The sequence below is a fragment of the Eurosta solidaginis genome, chromosome 5, assembly GCF_040869045.1.
Source record: "Eurosta solidaginis isolate ZX-2024a chromosome 5, ASM4086904v1, whole genome shotgun sequence".
Taxonomy (NCBI): Eukaryota; Metazoa; Arthropoda; class Insecta; order Diptera; family Tephritidae; genus Eurosta; species Eurosta solidaginis.
Genome location: NC_090323.1, coordinates 240,534,793 through 240,555,002, shown reverse-complemented (window position 1 = coordinate 240,555,002; position 20,210 = coordinate 240,534,793). Strand labels below are relative to the sequence as shown.

Below are 20,210 nucleotides of genomic sequence, written 5' to 3'. Positions count from 1 at the left end.
ATTAGAAGAAAATCTTTCTAAGCGGGGTCGCCCCTCGGCACTGTTCGCTAAGCACTCCGAGTGTATTTCTGCCATGAAAAGATCTCAGTGAAAACTCATTTGCTTTGCAAATGCCGCAATATAGGTACTTTCGTACAAAACTGTCGCAACAACTTTTTTTGTTCATTTGACCACTAAAACGGTCAATTACGAATCAACGATTTGTGCGCAGTTGATTCAACATCTTGTTACGATGGATAAAAATTGACAGATATTTCGGTTCTTTTTCTTTCAGTGTACGTCTTCTCTAAGTTGGCTGTCAACCCGACATTAGATGCTCTGTAATTTCGAAGGTATGAGTACCACCGGGCAAATTGTATACTTAATTTGTTGGGAAACGGTCAAAATTCTAAAATCAAAATTCTGAAGTCAAAATTCCGGAATCAAAATTCTGGGTCGACAAAATTCTGGAAGCCAAAATTTCGGAATCATGGCATGGCGTAGCCGGTGTTGGATCGGCTAAGGCCGCCTACGCAGAAGGATGTACTACGCAGAAGGACATCACGCTACCGCCACCGTTATACCACACACCCAGACTTGGAATGGCGTAGCCCAGGGTTATTTTGTTATAAGCGCGGCCGAAGGCCGCCTATGCAGAAAGGTGTTCTACGCAGAATTACTGTGCATGGCGCAGCCGGTGTTGGAACGGATTTTTTCAGAATATTGACTTCCATAATATTGATTTCCAGTGTTTCGACTTCCGGAATTATGAATGCAGAATTTCCAAAAAAGCAGAATTTTGACTTCCGGAATTATGAATGCAGAATTTCCAAAAAAGCAGAATTTTGACCTAAACCCCAATTTGTTAATACCTTCACTTATCAGCGAGAAAATGCTTTGGGGAAGGCACTCTGGGTTTCGCGTTTTCTAAACTTTGCAATATTTTGAGTTGATCGCTGCTGTGATCCAGGAGTGGGATATAATTGTTTATACCTTGAAATTATAGTTTGGCCGTAAAACGGATGTCAAGGTTTTAACTTATCTATTTATATATAAATTATCCAATTAAATCGTGATAGATAAAGTTAGATAAAAATTCAACTAAAAAGAGTGTTATATATAATTAAGATTTTTTATTATTATAATTTCATTTTATAATACCAAGCACTAATAAATAATTTCTTTGATTTTTCCAGATACATAAAACAGCATGCCGATCCTATTAGCCCTAAACCCCATGATAAGCTGCCAAAAATTATAAGCTCTGTTGTGATAAATACTAATTTGTGAATTAAGTTGAAGCGAAGTGAAGCTGATCGGAAAAGCCTATGCTTGCTGAATGAATTCAATAAGCTGTGATTTAAATACTTAAAAAAAAAGACATGAGGATGAGCGGCTACATAACCAAACTATACAACTGCGAAGATTATAAAGTTTCAGATATAAATAAAACGAAATTTTACAAGCTGGTTAACTTAGAATAACTCTGTGATAATATTCCAGAGGCGAAAAATATTTCTGAAATCAATTTGGCTAAGTCTGGACGATATCAACACAATACAAATATTTGCTTAATCGCGCAGAGTGACTGTAATAACAGAATTGATGCAATGTAGCGGTAAGTTTACTTATCATATGAAAAGTTTTTGTTTATGAACCTAAATTTAGCTGTAAACTAAAGTTTGGAATATGAAATAAATAATCAATGGGTCGGCTTTGAGATACGTCTTAGCTAGCGTCATCGTACATCACATACCACAGAAGCAGCGAGTGGCACTAGTACCGAACTAGCGCAGAACTGTCGCGCTAAGAGACGGTACTAGTTCTTATTCTATCGCATCGCAGCGCCTTCAAATGTTACTTTTAACATTGCGAAGAACTGCGAAATTCTCCTTTGCATAACTTAATAACACGTTCTTAACTATTTCAGTCGTAGAATGTTCTAGGTTAGGTTAGCAGGGCGTACACAGAGACTGCCGACACTTATACTCGGGAAAATATGTTTGGCCATTGTGAATGCCCTCAGTAAGTGCCGGAATATTCGTTTAACCAAGTGACTTCCTAATAAGCCACAACGAACGGCTTGTTTTCTCTTATGAACATAAGGGCGAGTAAAATATCCACGTCCCTAACTTCTGCCAGATTGTCGAAAAACATTGCAGTCTGAAACTGTCGCTTTGCGTTACTGTCTTCCACTTTTCCTGCAAGGATAGTGGAACCATACTGTGTTGACTTAAAGAAGTTCATATTGAGAGACCGGTCGACTGTTACACACGAGGCGCCATTTTGATGCAGTTGCCCTTGAACCATGTATGGATCTTTTTACACTTCTTTCAGATGTGAAAATATAAATCCGCCTAAGATTTTGTGCCTCATATTAGCTTGAACAGAAGACTTGCAAGAGAATCGGATTACCTCTTGTTTGCATTCTTCACGGCCATAACTCCAGCATTCATTTCTGAAGGGAAATTCAATGCTTTGCAAGCTTTCAATTCTACTTCTATTGCAGTCGGTATATGTTTTTTGGTAATCTTACAGCTATCTATCTGTTGAGTGCCAACAGCTCATTGCAATCGTCTTGTACTTGCTATTTTTGCCACTTTTATTTTCTGTAGGTTGGCGGTCTATCGAGACTACCTTATTCCTAAGCCCAGAAACTGGCGCAAGTGTGCTAGCTGGAAAATTTTCTGATGACTATATTATCCTCTTACAATCGCCGATAACTTCAGAGAATGCGATGGATGAGGGAGAATTACCTCTTCTTTACAAACCCTATCACCTGCCCATAATCTTATCGAGGGGAATGCATCTCAAAATGCGAGTCAAATTTTAGGGGAGCCGTACATAGCCTGATGTTGTGTCCTCATACGGAAGCAGGTTTAAGATATCACTGTTCCCATAGCGCTTCTCCTTGCAGCACTCACGTGAAAGTCCAGCGGTCATTTGTCTAATATTTTGTTAGGAGCTTGAAACCTAAGTGCTCCCCTGTTCACGCTGCCCTTTATTCTTCTTCAGCTATTAAAAATTTTATTTCTTGTTATTTATTGATTTTATCCGATTGACATTGAGTCCATTTTTAGGCTATAGGCCACCGACGCATCTCCTCTAGGATTTAACTTTACGTGCTGGAGAACGGTCCAAAAGCTTATATAATTGCTACTACCTTACCGCAATGTTTATTCAGTTCGGATAGTACATCGTTCAGTACGACAACCCACAATAATGAGGAGCGAAGGGCCTTTTGAAGGGATTTCACATTCGCTCCGATTTATATACATATTACTGAAGGCCCTTCTATACCTGTGAAAGTGTTCTGCTTGTGGTGAACCGACCTTTCTATGGTACCTTTGACTTCCTGTAAGCAGACTCGTTTGACTTGTTTATCGAACACGCGTGGCGCTCTTTTCATAGAGTATGCCCTGTTATCCAGGTCAGTGTCTTCTGCATGAAAAACATAAGCCTTTAATAGCTGTTAACCTTTCTGCTTTATAAGAAGAAATTCCTGCAGGTAAGACTTGGGCGCTGTTGTAGCTCGCTAAATCTCGACTGGTAAGTAGGGCCAAGTACCACCCTTATATACTTATAAGTAGACTCAATAAAAAGAGTTAGGGGTAAATGAAGCAGCTTAAGTTCATGACGGTAGTCTTTTTTCACGGAACAACAATCTGCTCATGCCTTATGAGTTTCTTTTGTATTACCGGCCTTAATTTCCTGGCTTATTCAAAACTTTTGGACTTAGGAGTATTCCAGACTTTCTCTAAAAGTGAAGTTCCGTGGTTAGTGACAAAACGGGACAAAATAATATCCATTATGAAGTGTCCTCACAACCATGAGCTTGGCACAATCGCTCCGGACTTGGGGTTTTATCGAGTTATCTTTTCTAGATCCGCCACTACCCATAAACGCTACACGATGTGACATCTCATCACTACGGTTGGTCCTAGGCGATTCAATGTCTGGGACCTGCGCCAAGAACCTTGAACTCCTTGAAGGTAGTAAATGCTTTTTCAAATTTTGTTCGTTCAATGCCGATGCTGAAGTACAGTACCCACCTACCGCAGGATTGGAACTTGATATAGCCACGGTATTTGACGCATGTAGAGATTCTCCCATAAACATCTCGTACATCTCACTAATCTACTTTGTTCCGTTTTTTCTTGTTCCCATCACATCCATTCCTAAGCAATTTAGTGACGAGTGTGTGGAGTCGACAGATTTGCATGCTCCGTACAAGCTAGTTAGACCAAGTCAGAAAACTAAGCACTTTACCCAAATAAATGTTACATTCAACATATGTGATCTGGAACCATGGAACGACCCTATTGTGCGAAAATACCTTTCTTCACTTTCTGAGTGATTCTTATAGGTAATTTAACGTTCTTTCCAATGGAACAAACCGCAGTTTTCTATCTTTCTTAGTTTTTTTCACAAACCGCATTTAAAGCCAAATCGGACCACAAATACGATTTTTTGAAATATTTCGATCCATGCGCCACCTATCAGAGCTTTTTTTTATTATTCCATTGTCTTCGGGTTCTGAACTATATCCCCAGTTTCAAGCTTGTAGCTTATCGGGAAGTTATTTAAATTTTAATTACAAAATTCGTTCACAACGGCCAGCCGCTTCACAGAGTCAAGCTAAACATCATGATTCCAGGTCACATTTTACTTTGAACAACTTTTTTTGAATATCGAAGCAAATGTGTAGTGTATTTAAGTTTTTTTTTATTAAAAGAATTAGGGGAATACCAAAAATTTTAACTTTCCCTTTTATTTATCCACAGTGGCGGACTTATGGTCGGCGAACGCGATAGAGACCGTGAAACGGTACGCTGGGAAACGGGTGATGCAACACCGCCCCAATTCAATAATGGAGGTACGCAAATGGTCGGACAATTGCATGGTGGACAGGCTGCTAGCCAACAGCAAAAACAGCAACAATCACAACGCGATCTACAATTACAACAGCAGCAACATTTGCAATTGCAACAGCAGCAACAGCAAACCAGTAATTGGATTGAAAACGAAACGCTTAACCGAAGCCCGGCTACCGCATCGATCGGAGCACGCGGCAGCATTAGTCACATCGCTCATAGTTACGGTAACGATCACGCCGACAACAACGATAATCAATCCTACTACGATACAACCGGTAATGTCGATTGGGGCAGAGCAATGGGAACAGGTGGAGCTAGTTCATTTGGTTGCGGCACTGCATCTGTACCAGCGAGTAGCAATCATGGTTATAATACTGACGCAGCTGCTGCATCTGCTGCCGGCTCTACTGCTAGTCAACGCAATCTCAACAATATTGGTGGTGGCGGAAGTGGCGCTGGTGGTATCGGCGGGTGCAGCATTGGAAATTTGGACTACGCTGATGCTGGTAGCATTACTGGCGCATCAGCAGCTACCACACACACTGCTGGCGGTCAAGGTCAAGGCAATATGGGCAATGGTGGTACCAGCGTCGGCGGTGGCATGGGTGGTGGTAATACGACGGCTGATAGTCAAAACACTGGTGGTACCAGCACCGGTGCTGGAAGTACCGGTGCTGCTGGCAAAGAAGTACGATATGCTCCATTCCCAATACCATCACCGACGCACTCAAATCCAACGACTTCTCATCTGTACGGCAGCATGGGTACTGGCGCATTGCAGCGCGCACATTCCAGATCAATGTCCTCCATACCACCACCCGAACCCTTTATGATAGCGCAATCGAAACAAATGAATAGTCGCGTCTCAATCAATGTAGGCGGTGTTAAGCACGAAGTATTGTGGCGCACACTTGAACGACTGCCGCATACACGTCTGGGTCGTCTACGCGAATGCACCACACACGAATCTATCATTGAATTATGTGATGATTATTCGATCGTCGATAACGAATACTTCTTCGACCGTCATCCGAAAAGTTTTAGTTCCATATTAAATTTCTATCGCACTGGAAAGTTGCACATCGTCGACGAGATGTGCGTGCTGGCATTTAGTGATGATCTCGAATACTGGGGTGTAGATGAGCTGTATCTGGAGTCTTGTTGTCAGCACAAATATCATCAGCGCAAAGAGAATGTACACGAGGAAATGCGCAAAGAGGCAGAATCGTTGCGTCAACGTGATGAGGAGGAATTTGGTGAGGGCAAATGCGCTGAATACCAAAAGTACTTATGGGAGTTACTCGAGAAGCCAAATACCAGCTTTGCCGCGAGGGTGAGTTAAAATGCTCTGGTAACAGTGCAGAAACTTTTTATGAAATTTCAATGAACTTCTGAACTAATAATGAACTCAATAATTATTCTATATACTTAATTATGTATATATTTAGTGAGCCCTTTTTGAAGCGAAAAGAATATGTTTTTGTTGTCGTCAGTAAAATGCTCTCCTTTCGTTTATTTGTATTTTAAATTACTGCTATTTTTTATTTTATATTAACTTAGTTGTTATTATTATTTTTTTTGTTCAAAACGTTGAGTTTTCGACTTATTTCTCTTTTATATAAATTTATTTATTAATATTTTAAGTTTCACATAACTTTAAAAGCATTGCATCTAATTGTTTATCTTACACTTATTCACCCACATATGCATAGTTTTTCGTAAGTATTTAAGTCACTTAAGGAAAAATTTAGTTACTTTTACACCAGAAATACACCAAAAATGACAAATCTTTATTTAGGAAACAATTTAAATAAGCGAATTTGTGGTTGTGCTAGCGTTAAAACAATATAAAGCCTTAATGAATAAAATTTTAAACCTAGTGTTCAGTTCGTACTAGATGAAGGTTTAGTTTAAAAAAAATGTTGGGAGAAAAGTTCTTCGATAGGTTTACGTGAAGGCGAGTACCGAAGGATTAAAGCACAGCGCCTACCGTAGCTAAGCCATGAATTGCGAATTGAAAAACATGATCCGGCCCAAGAGATATTCTTATCGAAACCTACACATGGAAGCAGAGGAAGAGAGAGTCCTCACTTGCGCAACGACCTAAGCTCCCTTATTGTTATCAACAGCCGTCCGTTATCGTAACAAAAATCAGACTAGCGTAATTTGTTGAAGTGCCAAAGCCATTTGAGCGGCTTTTAGTCAACTGCTTAAGTAATCTAGTAATCTACCTTATTTCTTTCATGGGTTCTCTTCACAATTACAAGGCCTTTCCTATTATCGTTCTTCATCAGATCCTAGAGATTTGGGCTCTCTGAATTTGAGTAAACACGGGAACAAGTCAGTTTCATAACTGACCATGATCTAATTTTTGGTAACTAGATGTTGTCTAGAATCATCATGTGGATACTGTAACGAATTTAGTGAAATTGTTTACTCAATAGTGAGGCAGTTTCCTGAGTCAATGCATGTGATACCGTTTCTGCAAATGTTGGCTTTGAGTTTGCGTATGTAGCTCGCTTGTTTTCACATCCCGTCTAGACGTTTCTTCTTCTAGAATCCTCTACTTGGCCACCAGCCATACGCGCGTGAATTTGTAGTGTATAACCATATGCGTGTGTATATGTGAGTACTACTTCGCTGATGATGACATGCGTTTTTGAGTATCTCTCTGCTGCTTGTATGTATGTGTGTACATGATGGTTAATGTGTTTATGTAGCGTGTTAAAATGTTGTTGTGCCTTTATTTAATAACCTTAGTGATCATAATATTGGTCACAATACCATTACATTTATGCATTTATGGACTTCAAGACGGTAAATGTTGATAGCTTGTTCGTAGTATGTCTAATGTTAGCTGGAATGATTGTTGGTATGTTGAACGTGTAGATGAAAGACTACATATTATTAATAAAAGCTTGACTAAAATTTTGAATGATGATGTTCCATTCGCACTATTTTTTCGTTAAACAGTTCATACCATTGGTATAGTTGTGAAGTCCGTTCTACAATCAGTCAGAATACAAAACTTTGAGAAATAAAGCTTGCGCATTTACAAAACATGCAAAACAGCTGCATTTTGGGTTCATGATGAATACATCTCTACCATTAAAATAGTTATAGCTAAATCTAAAAAAATCTTAAGCAATTTATTACCATGGAACCGTGGGAGTTAAGGTCCATGGAAAGCATATGTCCAAATGTGAAATTAATCCGAATACCACAAATTATTAATTTATTAATGCCAGTCAAAACAACACAAATCCAAACAGCACAAGTCTTCCAACTAGTAATTTGCTGTAACAGCAAAATATGACCTTAACACCCTAACTGGGGCAGAAGTTTTGAAGAGTATCATGGGTATCAAGTCTGGCAACAAGCGGTCACACCAAAGCAATTGTTTTCCTTCCAACGGAGTGGGGGCCGCTCCCTTCCTCTGCTTCAACACGAATTTCAGAATTTATTCAAACCAATAATATGTTAAAACGCTTTCAGTCTGGTTTTAGGCCAAAGCATAGCTGGTCTACGTTTTTGTTAAAAATACTTGACGACAGAAGGATACAATTTGACAATGGTGTATTAACTTTTCTGTGCGTTTTAAATTTTCTAAGAAGATCATACTTTACTCTTGAAAAAACCTAATCATATTTTCTGATTTCCCGACTGTTCTATTAAGCTTTTGACCAGTTCCTTTCATGTAGAACCGAAAAGTGAAGAGTAACAATACATCATCTATGCCTGGTTTAGTTCAGACCACTTTGTGTAAACATGTTAATTTTCATTCGTTTACTAAGTACATTGAATCGTACTTGTGCAGTCTAGATCACCAGTTCGAAGTAAGTAGATACTCAACCAGTAGTAGCTTCGGCTACGAAAGTCTGACCAAAGACTTTAAAGCTCTTTCTTCGGCGAGCAGGTAGTCCGCGGAGCTTGATCTGTTTCTGCTCTTTTGCGAAAGGCCATACGGGAGCACCACTCATATCATCAATTGGTACAAAGGAAAGCGATTCCTTGGCGCTGGCCAAACCATTTTGCATTAATGCCTCGTTTGCTTTGTCGAAATTGAAATTAAATTCTCAAGTCAATTCCAAATTAGTTAGTTACTATTGTTAGTACTTAACACAACCATGATTATTTTATGAAATATCTGTCAAGAAATCGGTGTAAAATATACAAAATCAATTGCATTAAGTAGAACAAATACCCATTACAATTTAAGCTGTAAATTTTGCCTCAGTCATCACAGTCGAATAGTTTTACACACACAAAATATTTGTATTTTATTATTATTTTTACATAATCTATTATTTACAATAATCAGCTTAACAAACACGCTAACTATCTATATTACATATATACATGTACTAAAAATTAATTGGACATAATCTATATAAAATAATTTAAATACATGTTAACTTGATGTTTCTTGGCTTTGTTGTGTTTCTTGTGCAATATAAATATGGCAAACAGTTTTGAGAATTGTTATATTGTTACATATTGTAACAACAAATATGCCCAGAAGAAAATGCAAAAATCCAAATTCAATTTTAACATATTTTTTAACAGAATGAAATTTGTTCGCAGGTTTGGCAAAATAAAAAAAAGCGCTCTCGCTGTAAATAAAATGCCCGTTATTAGTTATGTAATATATATGATAGATAAACTATTTACCGTTATTAATATACGTATACAACATGCAACTAAATAGTAATGGCAGCTTTATTTTCTACATTTCTAACGTTAAATGTTTCCGAAGTAATTGAGGTTTGAGAAAATTAAAAAAAATCGTATAATATTAAACAATTTTTTTGTAATTTATGCGTTGATATTTTCATAGCAAGCAATTTTGACTTGTATATCCTTAAACACGTTTTCTAGGCGCGTTGTTGTAGACTTCATTTCTGTTTAATTTAACTACGGATTTGTAAAAAAAATGGGATCCTCGAAATGTTGCAATATATACTCAAATGCATATGTATTGTTTGAGTGTCGTGTTTTGATTGTGTAATCGTTCTTATTTTATAAGAAGTATAACGTTGAAACGTTTTCGCGCTCGCTCGCATTAATGTGCTTCAAGTGGTCTAACACAAATTTATGAAATATATTCATATTTTCTACCTACACATATGCAACTCAAAGTTTGGAATTTTTTACAACGAAGTGCTTAGTTTGAAAATGCATTTCGGAACTTTTGCAAACTGCAGCTGAAAATATAATAAACGCAAAAGTTCAGCTAACACAAATTAATTGTTCATGGTTCAACAAATAACAAGCCTGGAAACCCCTGCTTCAATATTAACAACACCGTTAATTCAAAATATACATTTCTATTTTACTTTTCATCATCATAATATTTGAAATTCAGAGTCACTGTAGCATATTACTTTCCCTTAATATTTTTATGTTTTTTTTTTTTAGGTAATAGTTTTTTGTATTAATGTCAGATAATTTTTGTTGATTCCCTTTTGTTTATCCTCTTTTTCTGTTAATGTTTAAAAAATCAGGTTAGTTTGTTTTTTTTTCTTTTTTTTAACAAAACAAACCAGCGTTTAAAAAATAATTCCAATTCTATATATTTGAATTTTTTTAAATAGTCATCCAAAAGCAGATACAAAGCGGAAATTGTCAACTGTTTAACTAATAGCTAGAACTTGTAAATTATATATATTTATTTTTACTAATTATTTTCTAATTGTCTAATTACATATAAACAGCACGTGCGATAAACGTTCAAGTGTTGATGCTTTGCAAAAACAAAACCACAAACAAAATTTTAAAAATATCTATCCAATAACCATGTTTGGGAATGGGCAATAAGCGATATGACCAGGCGGCAGGTGTGCTGTAGAAATCCTCGAATAATATTTTTACACACAAGAACTCTGGGGAGAAGTGGCCATATGCGTGTTGTAATACATTTCCGCTTTCATATATTTTTTAGCTAATTAACCCAAAAAAAAGCAATATCGTCCTGCTTTACTTGAGCCGCACAGATAATGCCAAATCACAACAGTTTGTGAACGGTCTGATAGGTTGTATGATTTAGACTCTGCAAATTCTGTCTGTAAATAACTGTCTCACGCTTTACAATAAATTTTATCCAGCGCTTAGCCTTAGGTTTACTTCGTTATTTTTTTAATTTTGCGGAAAACGGAAATAATTACAACATATGTGGGGACATCTCTTACAATTTTCCATAAGCTTTCATAATCATTTATTTTCTAATATTTGTTTAGTTTGACCTATTTAATCAATATGTGTTTATATGTATATGTTTTAGTATGTGTTTTTTTATATTTCAATAACAATTGTCTATTATATTATTTCAAATAAATGGTAATTGTTTTGAAATAGATCTTATTAGAAGTAAAAAATAAAACTATCCTAAATTATGCATTTTATTGTGTATAGCCGCTGTTCTGTAGCAGAGCTGAAAACCGTGGTATCCACTTTTTGAGATCAATCGATCAAACAATTATTGTTATGTTGGAACAAACTTAGTACATTTCGATGTTATCATTTAGCTCTCTGAAAAATATGTGAATAGTTTTGAGCAATTAGCTTTGAATGTTTCTCTCATTGGTTGCGTAGCACCCATTTGCTTAATTCATGAGCTTTATCTATACATTCTTCAAAGATATCGTGGAATGCACCATAAGAACCAGCCTTGTTCCAGAGCATTGTTCTCAATTAGTACAGCAAAACTCGAGTATCACTTCTCTGTACAGTTGGCAGATCCTTCCATTTTCGAGAAACAATATGATATGTGACTGTCGCTTCTCAGTCGCAGTGATTTTTATACATTATTGGGATTTATCAGTTATAAAGGATAAATCCTCATAGCCGAACAATCAATAACTCCGTAGTTTGTTCAGTCACCTAGAGCTCGATGTATTACTCGCACGTCGCTTTCTTATTAAAGCAGTACACCATTGAAGGATCCTTTTCACATCATTCTGTCGTAATAGTCTGGGACCAGATAAAGAATTTTGCCAAATAGACCCAGAGAGAAGTCGGTCGCAATTTGTGATTTTTATCCGTAATTGGTGATGGACGGTTATGAAAGATCACAATTTAATAAACTCGCAGTTCAAAAATTATTACCAATAATCACAGTGGTTATTGTTGTAGCTATAAGGCCGGAGGCCTTGGGGAGTGTTATCGATGTTGATGGTCCTTTGCCGGATACAGATCCGGTACGTTCCGGTAACAAGCAAGATTAAAGTATCAGCCCTACCATCTCGGGAACGATTTAGTATGATCACATGAAACCCTCAAGGCCATACCGCCCTCCCAACCCCTAGATCCATGAGGAACTAGGGGTCACGAGAGCCTCGACTGTTAAGGAAACAGGATTCGCCACGGGTAGGTGAGGTTGACAATTGGGTTGGATAAGCCATATATTGCGCTGGTAACCCCTTGAACGGGTTGCGCTACACAACCCCTTGAATCAATTTGGTATTTTAGCCGACCTCTTACGACAGGCATATTAGCCGTAGGTATATTCTAATAGGGGGCTCCCCGCAGGGAGCAATACAATACAAGTCCGATATTACAGCAGGGTTTTACAGAAGAATAACCCGTAAGTCCGTGATTCATTCTATCGTTTAATGTTAGATTTCGCACCCACTAGCAGCTTTCGAAATAACCCGGAACGAAAGTCAAAACGATAACAGCAGACTCTTGCGTCACTTCGGCAAACTCGACTACTGCTTTCGTGCAGTTAACAAATATCGTAAGGACAGGCGATAAACGAAAACGCAAGCTTCAGAGTACCATTAGCAATCTTTAGCGCCAAAAAAGAAGGACTAACATACTCTCAATGAGCTTATTTCGGGTAACTGCAACAAAATGTCTACGAAGTAGATATTTGAGTTGCGTGCTAAATATTTTTTTTAAAGAAGTTAAGAGTAATTTTCATTTAATATTTCCAAAAATCTATAGGATCTACTACAATAAACAATAATATACCAACTAAAAAAAATTTATTTTCTAACAAATTCTTGCTTCTCAACTTCAGTCACCTCTTATATATTTTTAATTTTTTTTTATTTTTCAGTTTATAGCTAATTCTACGGAAAAATTTCCAGAGTTCTTTGTCAGTTGTGCTAATTTTTCGAAATTATTCACTTTCTAAAAATAAAATAACCATAAAACGATATTTGAATATATATTTTAATTTTTCTCTAATATACCGCCCGGAACCACATCCTTTTTAAAACGAAAATTTTAAAAGAATAATATGAGAACCAACAAATTTTTTTTATTACTTTTTATGCTTCATTTACATGTTAGTATCCCCTTAAACTATACAGTAATCCAAGTTATTAATAAAACAAAAAAAAAAAAAAAACAAGAACAAAAGCAACACAATTAATTAGTAGTATTTAGAGTGTATAATGACATGCAAATAGAATAATTTGTGAGATTATCTGAAGAATTAATTTTTAATTAAAAAAACATGAATCATAAAACATGAAATTCGTTTAAAATTCTAAAAAAATGTAACTCTTATATCAGGCATATTCACTTGTATACGTACTCGTACAATAATAAATACTTAATAACAAAAAAACAAAAACTCCCACAAACAAAAACCAAACCAAAAAATCTATTTTTGTCCTCTGTTGGATATGTGTACGTAAAAACCTTGAAAGTCCTCTCGTTGTTGTGCGTTTCTTCTAACTAAATAATATCTTAACTAAACATATATACAAACAAATACATATTTATTGTAACTATTTTGTAAAGAAACACATTCACTTTTTGCCGTTATTCATGTGACATATTTTCGGTTTTGAAAATGTATACTTCCGGAATATTTTTTTTATGTTTTTTGTGTAATTGGTGGCGTAACACTAAAAAAGTATTCGTAATATTTAGTCTATTTCTTTTTAAACAATAGTATGTTTGTGATCTAATCTACATGTCGATGTTCTATGAAAAACAGTCGCTAAAAACACCACATCTTTTGTATTACGTTTATGGTAATATTGTAGTTAATAGCTTTTGCGAAAGCTTGTAGCTCAAGCAACGAAACTCTAAAATGTAAGAGGAAATTTGTAGACATATTCGACTTTTATTTATATTGTTATTATTTATTTATTTTTTTGTTGTAATTAAATAAATAATTGTAGTATACTATTAGCTAATAGTTGTTACAAATCAAAATTGAAATTTTTATAATATTTAATTGTTGTAATTTTTATAATTGGCTATTTTATTTGTTATCATTTGTTTTTGTTCACAAAAGTCTCTCGGTGTTTCCACGGCGTTTTCTCCTTTGTTGTAGTATTGTTGTAATAATAATCTCCCACCAAATGATAATGGTGCTTCATTATCGACATACATTAAAAACGTATTTGTTTTGCCCCAAAAAGCAATAACAAAAAAAAAAATTACAAATTCCATGCCATTCCGTTGTTTGTTTCGAATTTTGTTTGTTTTCTTTGGTAAAGCCAAGAAAATAATGTGAACCACATGCACTCCACAACCCCAAAAGTACTCCAGTTTCTCGTTTGCTAAATAAATAAATAAATATCTACTATTTAGTATTAACATCAATGCAAATAATAAATTTTATCAATTATCTACTTGTAACACCAAATTGCTCGATACTTGCATAAAAACATATATACAAAGTACATATATACAAGTTACATATCTAGAAGCGAAATTAAAACGAAAAGATAAGTACTATTCGAGACAAATGTGCGTGCCTTTGTACTATTTTTTGTTCTGCAATGGAATGGTGTTTTTTTTACCCTACCCCACTAATCCTTTTTTTCCAGAGATTGCATTTAACGGTTAACCAGAAAACGCCATTCGGTTTATCACGGTTAACAATCGATATCCATGAACAAAAAGGGGCTTTCTCAGTGAAATATGTTTATTTTTGAATTTTTTCTTTAACAGAGATTCAATTTTATTTTCAAATTATTTCTCATTACCACTGAGATCGTTTAGTGTAATTTTTTTACTAAGGTTTTTTTAAAACTGTTATTTTGCGACCGAAATAGCATTCGAGAATGGTAAGTATTTCGTGCGCTAAGTTGGAATGAACATCATTACAACTTAACTTTATGGCATTATTATGGTCTACAAATAATCATTAAACCACAGAATTTTTGCCAGGACCTATTTTCAGTATTATTTTGAAATCAGGGGTCATTTTGCGATAGTTTCGATACTTTTTTGAAGTAATGTTTTGATCATCACGGGTTTATTTTAAGATCATTCGGGATCGTTTTGGATTTGGTCGATACTGTTGAAGGTACAATTTAGAAATCATTTTCCGAAGGTGTAAGTGAACAGTTTCGAGATCATTTGCACGACTTTTTTGAAAAAATTTCGGAATTATATCGGGGCTATTTGAAGATCACTCTGGAATCATCTTGGAATAATTCCGGCGCCATTTGGAAAATTCATTTATTCTTAAATGAAAATATTGTTTAAATTAGAATAGAAGGAAGAAAAAATTTAGACAACTGCCAGAGCTCGTTGCATAGATCCATTTCGGGAACTACTTAATTCTTTCGTCGACAACGTTTAGGCGCCACTGCTATAACCATTCAGCTATCACAGCGGATGTTTATCTGTTTTCATTATTCATAGTTCTATCCTGTTTCTTGCCATTTGATTTTCACAGCGCTGCGACATCTGTTGCAGAAACGATGTGAAAATTGGACTTGTTTTTATGGCACTGATGCCATAGTGTCATTTCATTTATGAATACGAAAATTTATCGGGCTGTTATTATTATCGGATTGTTATCGGTATATTATTTGCTTGTTATCGACGTCTTATCAGCTTGTTATCGATAACATATTGTAGTATATTATTGGTAAATTATCGGCATGTTGTCGGTTTGTTATCGAAAGTTATTGGTTTGTTATCGGGGACATACCGATATGTATTCGAAACAATATCGATTTGTTTCGAAAAGGCATAGATTTGCTATCGAAAAATATCGTTAACTTTTCGATAAAAAATAGAAATTATTTCAATAACAAATCGATATTCTTTCGATAATTTTCGAAAGAGATCGATATTTTTTGATAAAAAATCGAAATTTTTTCAATAACGAATCAGAATTTTTTTATAATAAATCGATATTTTTTTGATAGCTTTTCGAGAATAAACAGTTAAGTCATCGATATCGCTTGCTCTCTTGCTTTGCGTCTTTTCTTCCCCTTTTCTTAACTTTCGTTTTCTTTCCATTTCTTCCTTTTCCATTATTGTCTTTCCCTTTAATTTTCTATTCTTCATGCATCACGATTACAGCAACTCTGTAAGCTAGCATATGTACATATATTTACGTAGGTCTTACCAGAACGTGATTTATATTTTATCTGTAATCGGCCGTTTTTGTTCACTGATTATTCCCTTTATTTTGCATCCAAAACGGTTGTTCCTTGTGAGAAACCGAATCCAGCAATACCGGAATTCAACATTTTTTTAAATAATGATTATTTAATAACTGTTTTAATTGAAAATATAGGTTTTGGAAACTGTTATTTGCCATCTCTGTATTTTTTTCTTAAGATTTCAGTTTGCTTCCCAAATATCTTTGTACAAAGAAAATCTCAATGTCTAGCTGTATGTATGTATACATATCGCAATTAGGTTGTTCAAATTCTGTTCAAATACTATATTTCGAAAATATATGCAGCTTAAGTTTTTATTTATATGTTTAAAATTATTTAAAAAAATTTTTTTTATCTTATAGTTTTGTAAATTTGTTATACAAACTTTATTTTAAATTTGCAAATACAAATCATTATTTAGTTAGTTTCATAATCTTATATTATTTGGTTATAGAATCCTGCGTTTATATGTACGTATACATGAGTTTGTAAATACATATTTATATAACCGTAAATATTTATGTAATTTAATTATTTATGTACATATACAAATGTATATAAATGAGTAGTAATGGGTTTTCGCTTAATTTCTTTATATAGATACATATGCATGTATTCCAAGTTATGTAAATTAGTAAGTTATGCTTGCGTAATTATGATAGCGCATACATTATATTTATGTATATTAACTTATATTATGCAACTTGCACGTTATTTAAATAAATATCTTTATATATAATTACTTAGTTTACATGAAATTGGTTATGCTTAATTTGAACTCTGCAGCATGTTGGAATGCCACACTCTTACCACAATACAGACAAGTAGCGTATTGCATAACTTTAGTAGTAGTTTTGATTGTTCAGTAATAAAACAAAAATAGCACTTAGACAAAATTTTGAACTGAACTGTTACCAACTTAAAAAACTGAGTTTTGACTAGGCGGCTTTAAAAATTTAGAACTTACATAACCTTTAACGAAGCTTTCAGTGTAGAAAAAATCTGCAATATTTCTCTGAGAAGAACATTTAATCACATATAAAATATTTAGAATGTGTTACATTTGGTATGACATGTCGATATAACTACAAAGTGAGACAAAACTTCTCAAGTGTACCTACAATTTTTCGACGATCTTGCTTTCTCCGTGGAATGACCCATTTTTGGTTAAAAAAAAAAAAATTTAATTCATCTTATATCATTTTTCGATATTAGGGCTATTTGAAATTATAGCTATTTTGTTTTTCCTGGAAAATAAAGAAAATTTAATGATACAATTTGTTTAGGCCACCAGCCTAAATATTGCGGACCACCCCAACGTGCACTTATTATTGTTCATCACTTATCACTGGTAACGGTCCATAAACTGCCGGGCGCTAACCTAGAAGGGGAAAAACTTGACGAAAGTAAGCTATCGAAGGGTGTCGCGGACTTTTTTCTTGCTACACACTTTCACTTCTTTTTCGAGTGCTCGTGATCGACCAGCAGCTTGTTATATAAATAAATATCCAAGGTAAGTTACCATCAACACACTTCTTAAAATATTACACAGTGGTATTTTCCCTTGTAATTAATTTAACTATTTTTCAATTGTACTTAAGTTAATTAATTTCCGCATTTAATTACATCTGCCACCAATTAATGTTTTATGCTTCCAATAAAAACCATTGTCAGTCGTTATTAATTTTCTTTTATCTTTTATGAGTGCATGTAATGTTGAAATTAATTAACTTGAGTACAATTGGAAATTTATGAACTTAAGGCTGTGTGCAAGTATGCCTAAATTGCTACCTAAATACACAAAAAACCTAAATCACTGGAAACTGTCGGCAAGGCAGTGCAAAAGAAAAAATTTAGAATTTTTTTGAACATACTTTTCAACCTAAATTAAAATGTCAAACTTGAACAAAAAAATAGAAATTGATTTTGTCGATATGCGATTATGCATGTACCATGGCATGTACCGTATTGTTCAGTGGACGATGGCTGGTACTATAGTTGGTGTGGCGACTGGGTTTCCAATATAGTATGGTGGTGTTGGCGGAGTCTCCATATGGTTTCTGGTGGATGCTGGATTTAGAAGACTGCAAAAGGAGGATCAAGCGCGCATCACAATCTTCTCACAATGACCAGCCATGTGGACCTAAAGTGTTAGTGAGATATGGTTCACATGCCGAGTGTAATTAATATCATGGTGGACGTTCCTCTCAACCAGCTGATAAAAATGTGGCCAACTTCCCCGGAACCGCAGAACCTCCTCTAGAGGTTATTTACCTGTCATGGATCGTAGTGCTCCTTTCTCTGTGCATGCATAAATATTGAAAACGGGAAAAATGTTAAATTTTCTGATCATTTTCCTAGCATAAAATATAATTTAGATTGTCAATTCAACCCGCACAGTTCTGACAGCTTTTTACCTAAATTATTGCAGTGCTGGAAAGTTCCAGTGGAATATAAGTTTAGGTACCTTAAATTTAGGCAAACTCGCACCCAGCCTAAGTTCAATTGAAAAATAGTTAAATTAATTAAAAAGGAAAATACCGCTGTGTTATATCATAAGATATGTGTTGATGGTAACTTACCTTGGGATAGCTGCTGGTCGCTCACGAACGTTCGAAAAAGAAGTGAAAGTGTGTAGCAAGGAAAGAGTTCGCGATACCTGTCGATAGCTTACTTTCGTTGAGTTTTTCCCCTTCTAAGTTAAAGCGCGGCAGGTTATGGACCATTACCGGTGACAAATGATGAAACATAATAAGTGCACGTTAGGATGGCCCGCAATATTTAGGCTGGTGGCCCAAACACAATTAGAAGATAGATGCATTACTTATTAAATGCTAGCGACGACCAAACAAAATACACAACACTAAAGCAAACATTTGGTTTAAGAAGGTGTGCCTTGGGGATATGTTATTCCAAACTGTTCACAAAGATTAAAGGGAAAGCGATGAGGGATCGCACTCGGTGTACAATAAGGAACTTGCGCTCAGAAATGGAAAACATGAATTCGATATTGCTTAGCACTCATTTACAAGTTTTGGATCTCTTAGATAGATGAGCTCTTGGATAGAAAATTTGACAGAAGCTGCTACTGAACTGAAACTAAAACCTAACATGAAGTGGTATAATACTAAAAAGGACACGCAACATATCATTATAGATACAGAACTGGATTTATAATCGCTTAAAATGGACAAGATCACAAAAAAGCCTTTGCTGACAAATAATTCAAAATGATACAAAAACTGGCAGTAATATCGCCGCAGATTAGGAAGTCAAAAGAATTTGGCTTCAGAACAGCAAGTAACAACAAATAATATACTAATGAAATAAAAAAATAAAGAAGGAAAAATAATAATTTTCTGTAGAAAATATAATAAAAAAGTACACAGCTCTAACAAAGGGGTCCCGAATCGTTAACACTAATTAACTCATTGGAGCTGCCAAGGATAGTACATCCAAAAACTACACAAACTAAGTCACGGTATGAGGCTAACTTCAAGGCTTCAAAATATCTCTGAGCTAAGGAGCGGAAATCTAAAAGGGCATATGAAGATATTAAGAAAACTGACAGGAAACCCCTTATTTTTAGTGTGTTAAGCATATACTGAGCTTGACACAGAGATCTGGATTACGGATTGATCAATTTGATGACGGAAAAATGGAAGCTGGTGTTTATTAGCCGAATTTCAATAAGGTCGTATCAATTGGATGCTATCCCACTATTTTCGGGCAGAAATTCATGCAATAGAAATTTGCGGTGGGGAATGTCATAAAGGAACACACTAGAGAAATAAGTAACTGGAAAAAAAGAACAGCTCAGACAACACTGGCAGAGGTCAGGTCAAATTGTTTATACTTCTATAGAGAATATCAGTCAAACGCATTAAGCTAAGCAGAGATGACCTACGAACTCTCACTCGGTACTATCTAATTCTCGAATATAACTATTCAATTGATATACTAATTTTCACTCAAGGCTTCTCAATTG

At 35.2% G+C, this 20,210-nt stretch overlaps 1 protein-coding gene across 6 annotated transcripts in view; it reads left to right on the top strand.

Moving 5' to 3' along the window:
- Shab (Shaker cognate b) overlaps positions 1 to 20,210 on the top strand; it is a 397,151-nt gene that overhangs the window by 237,606 nt on the left and 139,335 nt on the right. For all 6 annotated transcript variants that reach the window (XM_067789095.1, XM_067789094.1, XM_067789092.1 and 3 more), the window contains 2 exons: positions 1,176 to 1,597; positions 4,764 to 6,189. In XM_067789095.1, the coding sequence (XP_067645196.1) occupies positions 4,774 to 6,189 (1,416 nt within the window). In that variant the 5' untranslated portion in view covers positions 1,176 to 1,597; positions 4,764 to 4,773. The remainder of the gene's footprint in view (positions 1 to 1,175; positions 1,598 to 4,763; positions 6,190 to 20,210) is intronic.